Source organism: Miscanthus floridulus, chromosome 8 (genome assembly GCF_019320115.1).
Source record: "Miscanthus floridulus cultivar M001 chromosome 8, ASM1932011v1, whole genome shotgun sequence".
Classification (NCBI taxonomy): Eukaryota; Viridiplantae; Streptophyta; class Magnoliopsida; order Poales; family Poaceae; genus Miscanthus; species Miscanthus floridulus.
Window position 1 is genome coordinate 150984688 of NC_089587.1, and position 17728 is coordinate 151002415.

Genomic DNA, 17728 nt, shown 5'->3' on the forward strand with positions numbered 1-17728 from the left:
CTTCTTCGCCACCGTCAACATCTTCTTCGGCTACGTGCTCTTTCTCTACGTGATCTTGCCTATGAGGAAGTATGCAGAGAAATCTACCAACGTTTCAAATCATCGCAGAAGGAGAAACCTGATGTCCACACAAAGCTTATGAGGAAGTATAGTGACATCCCAGCGTGGTGGTTTCATTCGCTGATGGCTCTATCAATTGCAGTGGCCCTCCTCCTTTGTACTGTACTGAACCACGAGGTCCAGCTCCAGTGGTGGGGCCTCATCTTCGCGTGTGGCATGGCATTCATCTTCACCCTTCCCATCAGCATCATCACTACGACAATCAACCAGGCAAGTAACACGTTTGCGTGTTCTATGTTCTTTTAAGAAAATAAAAAAGGAAGGACAGATGTTTGAGGTATTGTCATGCATTCTAAAACGCCGTGTGCAGTCACCTGGTTTGAATGTGATCACCGAGTATGTCATGGGTTTGATTAAGCCGGGCTATCCCATTGCTAATGTATGCTTCAAGACCTATGGCTACATGAGTATGCAACAGGCAGTTGCCTTCCTCTCGGACTTCAAGCTTGGCCACTATATGAAGATCCCTCCGAAGTCCATGTTCCTTGTTCAGGTAATACAAATCAAAATCACAAAGCATTCTTATTTTTTTTAGTGAACAGGAACCAAGCATTCTTATTGTAAATGAATTGGTGACATGTATAAAAGAAACAACATGTCCTGTATTTACTTAGTTTGTTGGTACCATTGTGGCTGGCATGGTCAACATTGGGACGGCATGGTGGCTGCTCGGCTCCATCCACGGCATCTGCTCGGATTCACTCCCAGCAGACAGCCCTTGGACGTGTCCTAGTGATCGTGTATTCTTCGACGCATCAGTCATCTGGGGCCTTGTTGGTCCAAGGCGCATCTTTGGGCCAGAAGGGAACTACGGCGCCCTCAACTGGTTCTTCCTCATGGGCCTAGCAGGCCCAGTTATCGTATATGGTTTCCATAGGATGTTCCCCAACCATAAGTGGATACCATTGATCAATCTTCCGGTCTTTGGTGCAACAGCTGCCATGCCTCCAGCAACGGCTGTGAACTATAACTCATGGTTGCTTGTTGGCACCATCTTCAATTTCTTCGTGTTCCGGTACCGAAAGATGTGGTGGACACGGTACAATTACATTCTCTCCGCTGCCCTTGACGCCGGAGTTGCATTCATGGGGGTGGCGCTGTACTTTTCGCTGACCATGCAGAACAAGAGTATCGACTGCTGGAGAGCACTGCCCTCTTGCCAAGTGTCCTACCGCTAAAGGAGTGGACTTGGGTGATGGCGTCTGCCCAGTATTCTAAGCTCGGAGTTTAATGTCTTAATAAGGTACAGCTGCAAGTTAAGCAATGATCAATTCCAGTTGCGTTGCCATAGATTTGTGGTATATATGTGGAGTGTAATGCAACTTCTCCTGTGTGTAAAGGTCATATTCTCATGTACGTTTCAGTTACAGAAAACAATGTGAATAGGTTGATCATTTGGGGCAATGCAAGGCATGCTAGTTCCTGAAATGCTATAATTTTACTCATCGTATGATAATACCCTCCAAACCACGCGCGCCTCAAAATATTTGGATTGCAATTTCAATTCATCTACACAATTTAGCCCATTCATGTACACAATGGTGAACCGGGCCTTACGATAGCGCATAGTGTTTAAGAAGCTGAAAGAGATGAGATATATTCATGGGATCAATTCGTAGCACATTCGCTTGAGGTGGCGTGCACGCAGGTTAGAGGAAGTCCTGGAAGCCGGACGTTGTGGAGCAACTGCTCCTCGGCGCTGGAGGCCACTGTTTCGCCAGCCCCGTCGTCTGCTCCGTGCGGCCGCAACGCAGGTGGTTAGAGCTAAGGATGAAAACGGTCGGAAATGGTCGAAAAACCTCTCAACCGTTTTCTACTTCTACATTTTGAATACGAAAACGAAAACGAAAGCGGTAAAGCCGGACACGAAAACGAACTCGAACTTACGGAATATCAAAAATTTCGAAAACAAACTAATTCGAGCGGAATTATGTCGAACACAGTCGGTATACGAAAAATCAATACGAAATATTGACCCGTAACAATTAACAAGTACATAATAATTAACAAGTCCTACAACTTTCTTAAAAAAATATCTCCATTTGACACGACGTAAGGAAGATATGATTTTTTAAGATAACAAGCGCGTGTACGCGATTAATATATTGCTGACTTTATTTATTTATTTTGAACATCTTCAAGACATCGAATGAAAAAACTAAGAACTAGAAAGTTGTAGATCTCGTTGTGAGCTACAATTTTCATATCAAAATCATCTTCATCCGAGATCGTATGAAAAAGATATAATTTTTCTAAGGTTGGACTTGTAGTGGGTCAAATTTGGTTTAAACCGAATTTCGAAACCGAATTTCGAATTCGGGATATTCCGAATTAAAAGTAGAAAAGTAGAAATCGGTCGAACAAAGCATAAACCGAATTCGATCCGATTTCGAATTTGGTGTTCTGAATTTCGAATTCGAATTTAGTATTCCGTATTTTGTCCGAAAATACGAATTCGCTCGGGTCAAATGTAGAAAACGATGCGGTTCGGTTCGGGATATTTCCTTTCCGTTTTCATCCTTAGTTAGAGCATCTCCAAGAGTTTAGAGTTCTCTAAACATTCTCCTAATCTTTATTTTTTAGAAAGATTAGAAAAACCACTCTCCAACGACTCTTAATATATATTCCTAAATTTTTAGGACTTAGGAAAAACTCCCTCAATCCGCGTAAAGTTACGCGCCGTCCTCGTTGTGGCGTATCCTCTCCTCCCGAGCGGTTTCCCTCCTGTGACGGTCTTTTGGCGCGGTTTCTTCTTCCCTAGCTTGGCGCCATCTCGTGCCGCCATACAGAGGATATCATCGCCGGCGGCGGCGTCTAGAGGAGGTAATCCATCGCTGAACCCAATCTACGTTGTCGTCTTCTTGGTTTTGCCGGTGCTAGGGTTTGGCAGCCGTCACCTGCTGGGCCATGGCTGGCGTAGCCGCGCCTGCCCGAGCAGATGCCGCCAGTGGCCGCCCCTGGGATGCTGATGCCGGGCTTTGGCCGGCCGAGTCCCGCTGGCGGGCGGCCGTGCCTGTCCTTGCGCAGCCGAGGGAGGCCGTGGTTGCGTGCCCGTCTGCTGCTGTTGTGTGGAAAGGTTGCCTGCTTGTATGCTTGCCGGCTGATTGCCTGCAATGAGCTGCTGCTGGGCGCCTGACTAGACCGGCTTTGCTTGCATGCCACTGTTATTCTGGGCGCCTGACTAGACCGGCTTTGCTTGCATGCCACTGTTGTTCAATGCTACTAGTACTAGATGATACAGATGGCCTGCGCTGTGCTGAATGCTACTACTAGATGGCCGGCTGGGACTGCAGGCTAGGGCGCGAGGAAGGAAGGAGGCGGCGGCAGTGTAGGGTTGCACGACCAGGAACACTTTCGCGCCGGAAAAAAAAGTACCACAAAAAAAACTCGTGGGATTAAAATTTGATTTTTTAGAAGTGAAATATTAGGTACTATTGAAGATGACCCTATTTTTTTTTTCTCCTAATACCTTTTTAAGAGTTAGGAAACATGGAATTTTTAGGAGAAACTTTTAGGGAACACTTGGAGATGCTCTTAGCCCCGACTGACGCCGCCGACCACCGCACCATGATGGAGAGTACTGCAACAAGAGTAGACAGCAACTGGGGCTACCACGTCAATTTCTGTGATTCCGTCGTTCCTCTCTCAAAACTCTATTCAGCGCCCCGATCTGTTTGGCTGTTCCGGGCGCACACCTTGCATTGCCGAAATGCCGATAATGAACCTGCTCCCCAAACTCTACTCAGCTCGCCGAGCTGTTCGGCTGTTCCGGCCGCACACCTTGCGTTGCCGAAATGCCAATAATCCTGCCACTCTGCCAGTGCTCAGTAAAGCGACAGAGAGAATGTTAGATGAGTAGATGACGTAAACAAATCCTGATGCATGGACAAGATACTCGAATCCAGGTCCAGGACATCAATCTGGTTCAAACGGCGTGATGTTGTTTTAGCACACACTGCATGTGTTCATGACAGTATACTTCACATACAGAAATATTGCAAACAACCGATTGTGGTGAGCCAGGGAGATGCACGAGAAGGAAGATCTCCCCAAGGGCTGGCGCCAGATTTCCCTTTCAAGTTCTTTGTGGTGGCGCTCATCTGCAGCTTTCCTTGGTTCGTGGTGCCAGGCCACCTCTTCCCGGATCTGACGTCCATCTCATGGGTGTGTGCAGGGTTTTCTCCAAGTCACTGACGGCACTCGGCACAGCAGCTGGGCTCCGGCATGAAGGGCCTTGGCCTCAGCGCCTTCACGCTTGACTGGTCGATCGTCTCGACCTTCCTCTCTTCCGGCTGCTAATCTCGCTCCTTCGCCACCATCAACATCTTCACTGGCCTTGTGTTATTCATCTACCTGGTTGTGTCCACAGCACACTGGGGCCTCCACCTGTACAGCGCTCAGGCATTCCCATCTTCTCTTCAGACTTGTTCACGGCAAATGGCAGGAAGTATGACAGTACATCCATAGTGAGCAAGAAGTTTGAGATTGATATGAACTGATATAGGAAGCCTGGCAAAGTCAACCTCAGCATATTGTATTTGTACTCTCTTATGGGTTCAGCTTCACCACAATTGCTGCCACAATCACACATCCCTTTCATGGAAGTATGGCTTCTCAACTAACAACATGAAAAGTGTGATTTATATGTAGCTTGTAAACTGAAAGATGCATGCATTATATCTGAATCCGAAGTACTAATGTCCAGCTAATCTATCATAACTATCCGAAGTACTAATGTTCTAGGCTAGGGCCTTAGAGTCTAACATAGTACATCCCAAGAAATGGCTGCAAGACTAGTATTGAACTTATGACACATTCTAGTTAAGTTAGCGATGATAGTGCTGTAGAATTCAGGTATGTCAAATACAGTTGGTTGCAGAAATGGCAAGAAATAAACACCAGTGCAAACTACAATGATTCGAGGCTCCAGTTATTTTGATGTTACACAAAAGCATGCTATTAATAGTGCTATAATTCCTGAGTGCTACAGACTAAATGCAGTTGGTTGTAGAATTCCTGAGTGCTACAATTTACTAAATCTCGAAGAACACCTCCAAAAACCATGCATCCCAATCTCAAACCTCAAATTTAAGAAGACCACCAGCAGCTTTTCAATAATTCAAGTGACAGTTCATTCATACTAAAAATTTGTTGTTTCAATTAGCTAGTTTTTTTTCTCTAATACGCAAGAGTGTTCCGTATCATTGTATTAAGGAGAAAATAGAGGTTTTGGTTTCAATTAGCTAGTTACAGTATTGTTCTGCAGTCTGCATCAGGAAACAAGTAAGAATAACAGCTTATCAGAACAGATGACTGATGACACCAATTTAGCCATTACCGGCACGCAGCAGACCTAAATATATTACAATGGGCATAGAAAGGAAGCTGGGAGATAAGAGATACCCATGAAGATTGGGAACAGCTCGGCTCGCGAGTCGCGAGGAATGAATAAGTCCTCACGCTAGGGGAGGTGGCCGCGGTTGAGGAGTCCGAGCGTGTGGCGCGCAGCCTCGACGAGGTCCCGGATGTTGTGGAGCGACCCCTCTTCGGCGCCGAAGAGGAAGATGGCTCGGCACTCCGCCTTCTTTGCCAGCCGCGCGGCGTGCCCCAGCGGCAGCTCCGGCGAGTTTAGCGCCCGAAGGATCTGCCGGTACAAAGAGAGAACCACCGGACGGTTCCGCGCCAGATCCTCCGCCGTCGCCCAGATCATCCCGCTGCCAACACCGCCCTTCGCCATCCGCTGCCGTGCTCACCTCGTCGCACCGCCTGACTGGAATGAGAGGGTTTGGAACAAGGTTTTAAATCTGCGGCTAAGCCTCTTCAGCGGCTAAGCACAGTTATAGCTGGGGATAGCTGCAGCTAAACCATTTAGCTGGTTTTTTTTAAAAAACCTTGGCATAAGTTGATAAGCATTAGTAATTGATTCATAACCGATTCATAGGAGTACATCGTAGCCTAACAAAATATGAAAACATCACCGTTGGTGCTGAGCAGAGGAAGGATGTGACTATGTGAGCACTGTGAGAAGAAGCTTGCGAGATTGTTGTGCCATGGTGTCGCCGTTGTTGCTGCTACTGTAGTGCTTCCACGCTCAGCTGCCTCCAAAGCCGTCGGTCGGTTTCTCCGCTCGAAGCAGCCGCCGGTCGCCTCCGCGTCGTCGTCGCCGCCGGTCTCTCCTCTCGACCCCCGCCGCCGCCGCCAGTCGCCTCCGCGCCGCCGCCGCCGCCGCTGAAGGGCACAGCCACCGTGCGCCGCCGCTCCTCTTTTCTATGGAACCGGAGAGCGAGCACTCGATACTGGATATACTGGAGAGAGATGCGTGTCTGCTGACTAGCTAGGGTTACGTATTGGTCCTCGTCTCTGGTCCAGTTGGGCCGGCTTGCTTCTTGGGCCAGGATTTGCACTTTAGCGGAAATTGCCGGCTAAATGGCGCTATTAGCGCGCAGCTTTTCTCAGTGCTAAAAACTGCATCTCTTAGATTTTTTTTTTTTGAAACAAAGGCATCTCTTAGATTTAAAACTTTGGTTTGGAAGCCGTGGGGGTACAAACTCCAAAGCGAAAGGAAGATGGCGAGCGAGCGAGAGAGGGTGGCCACTGGGCCTGTTTGATTGCCTGGTCGAGGGGCTGGGCCAGGCCGGTGGGCTGCAACTGGCCTTGTTTGGTAGCTTGGACAGAAAGCACCTCAGAGCCCAGAGAAACGAAATTGAAGTTCGTTTTTTATGGGCCTGGCTGCCTCCATGGCCCAAGTGCTAGATAGGCTCTCAGCCACCGCTGCTCTTTCTTGTCCCCAGTCCCCACGCAGTGCGAAGACGATGGGAGCGATGGCGTCGCCCTCCACCACCTGAGCACGGCTGTAGCGCTGGAGGAGAGCGGCGCGTAGATGAAGGGCGAGACGCCGCGCCGCCGCCGCACCTCCGCCGCTCGAGCACGGCCGTGGTGAAAAGACGAGGTCCGACGCCGTCGCACCTCCGTCGCCAGGGCGCGGCTGTGCCGCGAAGGTTCGCGGCGACGATACGCCTCCGCCGCCCGGTCACGGCCGTGCCGCAAAGACGAACCCATTTGCGCAGCGCGCCGCCATGGACGTGGAGGTGGCGCGGCGGCACGTCAACGAGCAGAGCGCGCCGTCACGGCCATGGATTTTGGTGTTGGGGATGGCTGCCGGCGCGCCTTGCCCAAGTGCGGCGTGGGCGGGGCCAACCTGGCTACAGCTGGGTGTGGCCGCGCTGCATGGCTCCCACGCCATCGGAGGTGAACTTGCCCACGCCGACAATTGTTTGATGGAATGCCAATGAGACAAGCAAAGGAGAGATGGGCGGTAATGCTATCATCACCCTATTCGCTGATGGGTTTCTGGATTGATAAAGTTGAATGGTGCTAGTTTATTGTTTAAGAAAAACACTGTTGGCTGACTGATAAGCTGTGACTGAAACCAATGAGAACAACATGTTTTCAGTAAAGGTAACTAGTATCAATTTGTACAGGCTACCAAATCAAACTCTGAATTGAGTAGGTTGCACTTGCACCTACATGACCTGCCCCAGCTAGTCCTGGCCTAAACCAGCCACACCAGCCACCCTAATGCAGGCAAACAAACAGGCCTTATGAAAAAAAAATGGGCTGACGTACCAGGAGCATGTGTTACCTGACGTAGCCACGTCATCGCTCTCCAGAATTAGGCATCAGCCTTGCTCTCCTACCAGCCCCTACGAAACCGGCAGCAAAATGCGCGCGAGGCGGTTCCATTTCTGTCACCCCACTTCGATCGCGTTCCCAGACACAGGGCGAGGCCGTTGGGATCGCAATCGCATCCGTGGAGGTGGAGGTGAGAACGCAGATTTTGGTGTTCCTGCTCTTGTCGATTCAGTGTGTGTGTGTGTGTTTCCGATCCGATGCAAAATTCAGCGTGTTATTCTCTTTGGCTGTTTCGTGATTATGTTGCATTTGGGGATTAGCTTGGTTGCAGATTGATATGTGTAGCTGATCGATGATGCTCTAGGGGATCCTGGCGCACTTGTCTGAATCTTGTTCATTTGTTTTGTTTGCCAATGCGTTGATTTTTTCAACCATGTACATTGGTAGATTCAGACATTTTAGATTTCCTAAAAACTTTGTTTCTATGTTCTCTTCGATTCGTGTCATGGGCTATGGCTTTAGGTTATACAGTTATACTACTGCTCAAGCGCGCAACATTTCATCAGCAGCTCATTTATTGTAGACCGTATTTGGATGCCTGCTGGCCATTTGTAGCCGTTGTTTCATAAAAAAAAATTGTCGCCAATTGCTTTCGTCCTGTTCGTTTGGCTTATAAGCCGTACTTTTTCAGTCAACGAATATTATTTTTCTTCAACAACAAATCAGCCAACAGTACTTTCAGCCATGACTTATCAGTCAAACGAACAGGACATTTCTTTTTAAAATTTAAATATGGCTTATATTCTTATAGAAGTTCCTTGTGTATTCACCCCACTTACTAGGCATGGTCTTGTCCCACTTTTTTTTTAAAGGCAACCATGACAGGCACGGTAAAAGTCCACAATGTCTCACTTAAAGCATCAGAGCAAGATATTAGTGAGTTCTTTTCATTTTCTGGTGAGAGACTACATGTAGAATTGCAAAGGTTAGTGTCATATCATCTCCAGGATATCATCAGTATAAACACATGCAATGCATAATTTGACCAGGAATGCTTTTGCAGTTGTGATGAGCGGTCACAATTTGCCTACATCACGTTCAGAGACAATCAAGGAGCAGAGAGGGCTATGCTTCTTACGGTATACTGTAGGATTTTGCATTAGTTTCCACTGTCTTTGCTACAAATTATTTATGATGATGATCATCTTCATACACTTTACCTATGAAATAAGTGCCTGCAAATTTAATATTATACACTAATTTTGTTGAATGAAAGCAATGATTACTACTAATAGTTCTCTTTTTCTAGATTTGAGTCCTGAACTGAATACGAATATACAGGTTGCATATATGATTTCTTCCATGAAACTGTCGTGTGTGATGTGTTCTTGTTATTGGTCTCTAAGTATTATATTTCCATCTTATATGTGATTTTCTTGTCTTTTACCTAACATAATATCTTGTCCTTTGTATTAAAGGTAACCTTTCTACACTTATGAACTCTATTATGCAAATCCATGCTTTAATGCAGGGAGCGACTATAGAACATATGGCTGTCATCATCACACCAGCCACCGATTACAAGCTACCTGCGTCCGTTTTAGCTGATCTAGAGGTAGTAGAACCATGTCATATTCAAATCTCCCATTTGCAAAATTGCTTTCAACAAGCTAAGACTCCTAATACCACCAACTGCATTACCAGTCAAAAAACACCGGTGGCATGGAATCCGCTCTTCAGAAGGCTGAGGATAATGTAGGTTCTATGCTACCTAAAGGGGATTTTTTTAATTTTAATATTTTTTGGAAACTAATTTTAAATCTAACATTGTCGGGTTTTTTTTAAACTAACACTTTTGACCGCACCTATTGCCCTGGCGCGGCCAAATGCCTGTACCGCGCCATGCATGGTGGCGCGGCAGTGGGCTGACATGGCGACGACCGAAATCGCGACCGGTGATGTGGCAAGGCTCTGCCGCGCCACCGATCTTGGCACGACAGAGCCGAATAAAACCTCCGCGGCCAGTCCCGTTGCCCGAGCAGCAAGGCCGCCTGGCCGCTGCGCCCGCGTCCGCCCTCGCCAGCCCGCCGCTGAGCACGCCGGCCGCCGCGCCACGAACGCCGGCAGCCCGCCCCCTGCCTGGCCCTCCATTGCCGCCTCCCTCCCTTCCCTTCCATTCCCCGGCCACCTCCCTCCCTCCTCGTCCTCGTTCAAGGTAATGACACACATTTTATTTTCGTTTGAATGGTGGATAGGATATTATCAGTGGGAGTTTAGGTTAGGAGGAAAATTATGTTCGGGAACTATGGTCTACGGTTTGAAGGAAGATATTAGTTTGATTTTGTCAATGTTAAGGTTAATTATTTAGTTAGAAGTATGTTTACCATGTATTTTTTATTGCTATAATTGTCGGTTATATTATTTTAGTTGCATTGTAAATGATTATATTTTACATTAATTTGCGTTGTTTTGATTGATGTTTAATTTGAACCGTTTTATTAGATGGAAGACCTGTTTCAGGAGCAGTTATGGCGAAAACGAGGTTGTCCTAGAGAATTATATCCCGACGAGTCTAGCAAAGATGCCACCGTCCCTCCTGAACTCCCTATCCCTAACTGTGACTGTGGTCGTCCGGCCGACGTGTTTCAATCGAGACATCCAGACATAGCAGCTCGTTGCTTCTACACATGCAGTCGTTTTAATGTAAGTAATTGTTTCCGTATGTTTTTTTCTTCATTTGTATTACTAGGTTACTAATATTTTGTTGGAATTTTGTTGTGTAGGCCCATGAGAGGTGCTTTTTCTTTCAATGGATCGACGGTGCAGACAAGTTTGACCCTAGGTACCTTCTTTTCGACGATTGGTGGAGAGGGCGACATCCACGAGAGCACTTCGAGCGGTGGGTTCCACCTCCCCCTGACCCCCCCTCCGATGACGGCTAAGGAGAAGCACTTAGCTGCAGTTAGACGACTCGAGGAACCTCCTCTGTGCCATTACGGAGACCGAGCCGTGATAAACCCTGACAATATGTTGGAGTTTATGTGTCCAAACAAGCATGAAGTAAGTGCAAAGTGTATGTGTTGAAATGTTGAGCTATATGTGTCATGTACTAATGTCACGTTATTTAAGTGTATTCAATGACGAAGTGTCGTTTCAAGGAGTGGTTATATGGTCCTAAGAACAAATGACCCAAAGAACCTCCAAAAGCAAAGCAAAAGAAGAAAGAAGGTTAATTTACAAAGCACCATCAGTCAAGTGCGAATGTGGTATTAAATCCAACTACGGTCTAGTCCCTTCGGAGCTTGGAATAGACTATTATTACGGCCATATGATTGACTATGATGAGGTTGGTTATTTTTGTGGTAATCATAAAATCGTATTTTGTTTCTTTTGCTAAGACATATATGATATAATTTATCGTCTGAACATAGCACTAGGAAATGCAGGTGGGAATGTTATGATGGTCAAGCTAAGTTCTTGGATGAACTAAAGGGGAAGCAAGTAATTGCACGAAAGAGGGGATATGGACCTGACCACGTCAACCTTTTTGTTAAACATCATAAAGACAAGATGCGTGAGTTTGCTAGACAACACGATATTTGTAACCCGATCGACATTAGGCTTATCAAATGGAGATTGGAGAGACGGATGACATTAGAGGTGGAGGGGGCAAGGAAGGAGGCAAGGGAGAAGATAATAGTACATATGCAGGTCTTGAACGAGCATGTTGTTTTATTATGTGCCAGTGAGTGCTTGGAAGCCTTTTTTCGTTATCTGATTTTAAATGTAATATAGTCGCATTGCTAACTGATTGCATTTTATACATGAAGGGATTTGATACAGCGAGGACCATATTGCAGAGGTGGCTCGTGCAAGGTATGAGGAAAAGAAGTTAGATGAGCATAGAAAGCAAGCTGGTTGCACCATTGAATCACCGATTGTGTTGTTTGATGAGGGGGACGAGGATGAGGATGACACTGCCAGACTCAGTGAGCTCATCACTCTAGCAGAGGTAGGCTTGCAGGCAGATGAGGTTGAAGATGACACTGGTAGACTGAGCAAGCTCATCGCTTTAGCAAAGGCGGACTTACAGGTGGAGGAGGCTGAGGATGACATTGGCAGACTGAGCGAGCTCATCGCTCTAGCAGAGGCAGGCTTGCAAACGGAGGAGGATGACGACACATTCTTCACTTAGGCCACAGAGCCCGTAGATGAAGCGGAGACCGCTTACTACAGGCGAAAGGTAGATCAGGGCAATGCAGGTGAGCCTAGCCATAGCAACAGGGTTGTGGTTGAGGATTGGTACTCGGACGATGAGTTGCTTACTCGGTATGTTTCTGACTGAGGGTTTTTGATTGCGCTGTTTGTTAGTTCCATGCTTTATTAATGATCAATGTAGCTATGTAGTAGAAATTCTATTGTGTTGTCTTATATTCCATTTGAACTATTGATGTATTGTACCTATGTATCATGTACTCAGATTACCCATGATCAATCTTAAGTGATCACATCTGTTTGTATCATGCGTTCAAAATTTCTAAAATGAACGTAATCGGATGAAATTATCTCGAATACAGCGCCATAGCCCACTGGTTCGGCCACGCCATAGCCCAGGTTCTGTCGCGCCAGAGTCCACGACGCGGTAGTGACGCGGACAGACAACATCTAGGTTCAATTGAGTTGTTGTCGGTGCTGTACAAAACTACAAGTGTTGCCGTGACCGTGCGCAAGTTGAAACGAACATGAAGCAAATAAATGGATGACAAGTTGCCACATAACATTTTCATTGGTTTATGAGTCTGCAAGTTTTCGACGACAATGTTCGTTCGACATAAGTTCGACGTAATGAACTAAGTCCCAGGAATATAAGGATCCCTCGAACGCCTCTTGGAAACCTCATCATCCAGTGGAAGAAGGGGGTCGTCGTACTCCACCTCAAGAAGGGGGTACAACTGGTGCGGCGTGGGAGGGGCCATCCTATTACAAATTGATAAACAAAGGGTTAGAGTATTCAAATTAACATTATGTAGCATTGCAAAATTTGAACTACTTGTTATGCAATACGAACACAATATAAAATGACTGCTGCCCTCGTCTTCTATGCCGGCTAGCCTTGTGACCAGATTGTTTGCAAATGGAGCAAAGATTCCTGCCACGGGTCTCATTGAAGTCTCCCCCGCCGTACATGTCTTTGTCATACCCTCTTATAGCGTCCATGTCCCCCTTGAGTCGCTTCTTCCTCCTCCTACAATTCCCTACCTTCATTAGATCCGGATGCGGCATGTAGTCATAACCATTATAAGGTGGCCACTGTGTCGGGTCAAGGTATGGCTCGAAGCTCATCTTCCAAATACTAAAGGTGTTCGAACAAAGATACAAGGGTGACATATATGGTAGATCCTCATAGTTGTACCTGTGAACCCTGTAGGCCGTGATCATATGAGAGCAAGGGGCATGCATGATCTGAGGGACGTTGTAGCTGCACTCTACCTTTTCAAGATCAACTTGGTAGTTTCGTCCACCATAACGTTCGCCGCACAAGCTTGTGCCACCCTTGCCTCATACACTAAAAATATGGCGGCGAGGTCCATATGGCTCGGCGGTGTGCTACTTGGCCAATTCCTCGGCCTCTTCAAATGCTCAGCTCCGGCCTTTCCAAAACGCCCCTGCTCAGCTATATTCCTCTGCGCAAGTTCCCACCTCTTCAGAAAATATTCGTTGCACTTATGAGAGAAGAACTCAACAATTCCAGACACATGCAACAATCAAACTCTAGTGAATACACGGTTGAATGACTTCGAGGAGTTAGTGGTCATGATGCCATACCTGAAACCCCCCTCGTCATATGCTAACGCCCACTGAGCCTTCTATTCCATCTGCGCCTCTAACCAAGCCTTTCTCGCTGTATTTACCATCTTGTCTAGTTCTCTCTGTCTCCTTGAACTGGTGCTCTATACGTATACAACATAGAGCCTTTACCTTGTCACATACCTCCTGCTTCCGCTGACGCCATCAGAAATTAGTGGTAAAGTGTCTCATGCACCATCTATGTACTAGAGGCGGGAACCCATCTATATGCTCAACTGCAGGATTAAGAAGCCCTGTGTGACAGTACGAGATCAAACATATAGTGCGAGTTGGGCCAAGCACTTGCACACGTAGAAGCCGCATGAACCATGACCACGATTCATTGTTCTCTCCCTCTGCCAAAGAAAAAGCCATGGGTACTATCTGGTCCTCAGGATCAATAGTAGTAGCCATCATCAAGGTGCTCCTGTACTTTCCTATCAGGAAAGTGCCATCAACAAGTACGACTGGCTGACAAAACTGGAATGCATGTTCCGTTTGCGCGAACGACCAGAACACACGATAGAGGACATGCCTCAATGAGTCCTGAAAAAAATACCCCTCCAGTGTCCACAAACCATTTCAAGTCAAGGTTGTAGTTATGCATTACACATAAGATGCGGGGCACCCTGTTGTACGCTTCCTCCTAAGTACCCCATCGAATCGCCAGAGCAATTTGCTTAGCACACCAAGCCTTTCCGTATGTCACATTGTACTTAACAAATTCAGATATGGACTGTTGTAAAGAAGACACCGAGATGTCATTATTGTCATTGATGAGCCCCAATATACGACGAGCAAGGTAACGTATAGTGAGCTGCTGATGATTTTCCTTCCCCCTATTGTCTAGGCAAGTGTGGGGTTCGATAACTTTAGTTATCCTCCACTTGCCATCACTCTGTCTCTTTCGTGCATTTAACCTCCATATACAACTGTTTTTGCATATCACATGCTACCTCAACACCTGGTCCGAATGAGTGATGGTGTACGGTCTATGATGGTACACAGCATAGTCCTGAAGGAAGAGTTTCATCTCTGACATTGTGTTGAATATCATCCCCTTCCTAAGGGTTTCTTTCTTATGGTTGTATAATGAATTCCTACACATCCGGAGACCGGTGTCACAAACTGCCATATCCGTCATGCTGACATCCCTATAGTTCGGAACGCCCCTGAAAGGTACGTTCTTGGATCTTAGTTGCTCAAACTCAATCGCTGTGTAAGGTGGTGGTGGAATATACTGCTGCGCTTCACTAATTCTGGCTCATAAATCATAGGGGGTATCATCTGCAGCCAAATTTGTGACTAGTCTACCCTGAACCTGGACACCATGCAAAAATCTCAGTTGGTACTAGTAATGACATAGTATGAACCGGTACTGGCATGGCATCAGCCGGTGTTGGCATAGCATCTGTACCTTCTTGGTCATCATCAGAATCGTTTGAATCACTGCTAACTACATCACCGATCCTGTCCTCCTCCTCCTGCTCCTCCTCTTCCCGTTCAAAATCTTTCACATCGAAGTCATTGCTTATACAACCTACTGCAGTTGAATGAAACTGCTCCTGCGTCAACTGACCGTCCAAATCCATGTTATCATGAGTTGCTTCCCCTTTGACCCCTAATTCTTGGTCATTGCCTCCAAAACCATCAATGGACGGGCCGTCCTGAACACCCTGCATCCTGTACCCATTCTCCACCACCACCTCAGCCATAGGCACATTGGAACCTTGGACAACCCTAGTGTAGCGGAACCAGTGAGTAGGATCGCGCAAGGGCATGAGGGCATAGTGTGCCCTAGTCTTCCTAGTATCAAACCTCCTCTTCAGTGTGAAATCGCCGCCAAACTTTGCATTCAAACGGACACAAAGGTCGTTGAAGCTAGGAGGTTCATCAAATCATTCCAATTCTTCTTTCATATTCTCAAACATACCATCTTCTCTCCTAACACTTTCTCCATACAAAACTCTAACACAACAATCTATCTGCAAAAGCATTTTAAGAAACTTCATCAAGTCGTTGAAATCGTCGTACGTAATGTCCATAGTAATATTAATACATATTCTAACTATAACTATACTAACTAATCTAATATTAACATCTATACAAGGCTAACTACAACAACTAATATTAACATCTATACAAGGCTAACTACAACAACTAATTAGACTAAATTCAATGTATAACTAAACTCAATAACTGTACTAACTAAACTACCTAACTTTACTACCTATACTAACTTACTATATTACCTATACTAACTAAACTAACTAATTTTACTAACTATACTTTAATAATTTTACTAACTTCATTAACTATACTAACTATATTAGGGGTAGTACCTCGCTGCAGCGCGTTAGACCGGGCCGGGAGGAGCGGGCGCAGGCCTCGGCGGGCAGCCGCCGTGCGTGGCCGGAGGGGGTGGCGCGCCGGCCGTGCCGTGCTCGGCGGCGGGCTGGCTGGCTGGCGCTGGCGGACATGGCCGTGGCGGACGGTGGGCTCGGCCACGGGCTGGCGTGGCCGGACGCGGGCGCGGCGGCTAGGCGGCCTTGCTGCGCTGCTCGGGCAACGACGGCTGCTCGGCCACTGGCGGACGCGGGACGCGGTGGGGGTTTTATTCGGCTCTGCCGCGCCACGGATCAGGGCGCGGCAGTGCCGAGCCAAGATCGGTGGCGCGGCAGGCCCTACCCCATCAGCGGTTAGCGATTCCGGTCGCCGCCACGTCAGCCCTCTGCCGCGCCACCATGCATGGCGCGGCACAGGCATTTGGCCGCGCCTTGGCGCGGCACAGGCATTTGGCCGCGTCAGGAAAATAGGCGCGGCCAAAAGTGTTAGTTAAAAAAAATGACCGTGTTAGATTTAAAATTAATTTCTAAAAAGTGTTAAAATTTAAAAAAAATCGTCAAAGGGTTTGTTCTTGGCATGGATGCCGTTGAAAAAGCAAAGGCTTTTGATGAAAAGCATCAGCTCACATCAACTGCAACTGCCAAAGTCGCTTCCCTTGACAGGACAATGGGCTTAAGCCAGAAGTTCAGCACCGGGACCTTAGTGGTGAATGAGAAAATGAAGGAAATCGATGAGAAATACCAGGTTGCAGAGAAGACCAAGTCAGCATTAGCTGCGGCTGAACAGACTGTTTCTACTGCTAGTTCTGTCATCATGAGTAACAGATATATCCTTACAGGTGCATCATGGGTAACTGATGCCTACAACAAGGTTGCAACCACAACAACCGATGTTAGCGCGAAGACAAAGGAAAGGATGATGGCTGAGTGGGAGGGAGGGAGCCAATCAGAGCAGTGAAACCACCAAGTTTGATTCGCTTGAAAGCTCTGAAGCGGATGAGCAAGAGTCCAAGCGTCATGAAGATGATTCTAGAAACAACTTTATTCTAGATAGTCCTGAAATGACTTGTCAGGAGAATGAGCATCAAGCGGGTGAACATCAAATGACTAATGTAGAAGGTAACTCTAAAATGGTTACAGAGGAGCAGAAAAATCACGAGGGTGAAATTGCAGTAGCCCACATGCAAGAAAACACCGAGACAGCTGAGAAGAATCCTAGCTGCCACGAGAGTGAAGTATCCAAGGCCAATGTTCATGATAGCGTTCTAATGACTGAGCAAAGTGAGCGCGAGCATAAGCAACCCGAAGGTGAATTTGCAAAGACCCATGTCCCAGGAAGCCCTGTCACTATTCCGGTCACCATGTCCACTATTGACGGGAACTCTAGCAACAATCCCAAGAAGCCTGATTCTGCTGAGTGTTTTCTATGATATGTTATTGTAAATATAGATTAGGGGTGATGATGATAGTTTATTTCATCTCTTTCTATTGAATTTGTCATCCTTCTTGCTTAATTATTCACAGGCAATGATAGTTTTGTTCAGCTCTTGCAGCTAATTTTTCCACACTTCAGTGTTGTTTTCAGGCAATGATAGTTTCATTCAGCTCTTGCTGTTGAATTTGACATCCTTAAATGTCGTTTTCGAGCATAATAGAGGTTATAAAATTGTAGTAGCAACAATTTATTGTTCTTTGAATATTATTTTCATGAAGCTGCAACTTGAGTTGTCTTCTATATTTCTTTCCTTTTGTGATGAATTATTTTACCATCAGTGTTAGAAGTA

At 46.6% G+C, this 17728-nt stretch overlaps 1 protein-coding gene and 1 pseudogene across 1 annotated transcript; both read left to right on the forward strand.

Moving 5' to 3' along the window:
* The first annotated feature begins 138 nt into the window (after positions 1-138).
* On the forward strand, positions 139-1412 carry LOC136473691 (oligopeptide transporter 4-like). The gene is made up of 3 exons (XM_066471336.1): positions 139-330; positions 431-613; positions 735-1412. Exons 1-3 carry the CDS (start codon positions 139-141, stop codon positions 1296-1298), a joined length of 939 nt encoding a protein of 312 aa, XP_066327433.1. The 3' UTR covers positions 1299-1412.
* A 6401-nt stretch (positions 1413-7813) lies between these two features.
* Positions 7814-17374, forward strand: LOC136473692 (binding partner of ACD11 1-like; annotated as a pseudogene).
* The last annotated feature ends 354 nt before the right edge of the window (positions 17375-17728 follow it).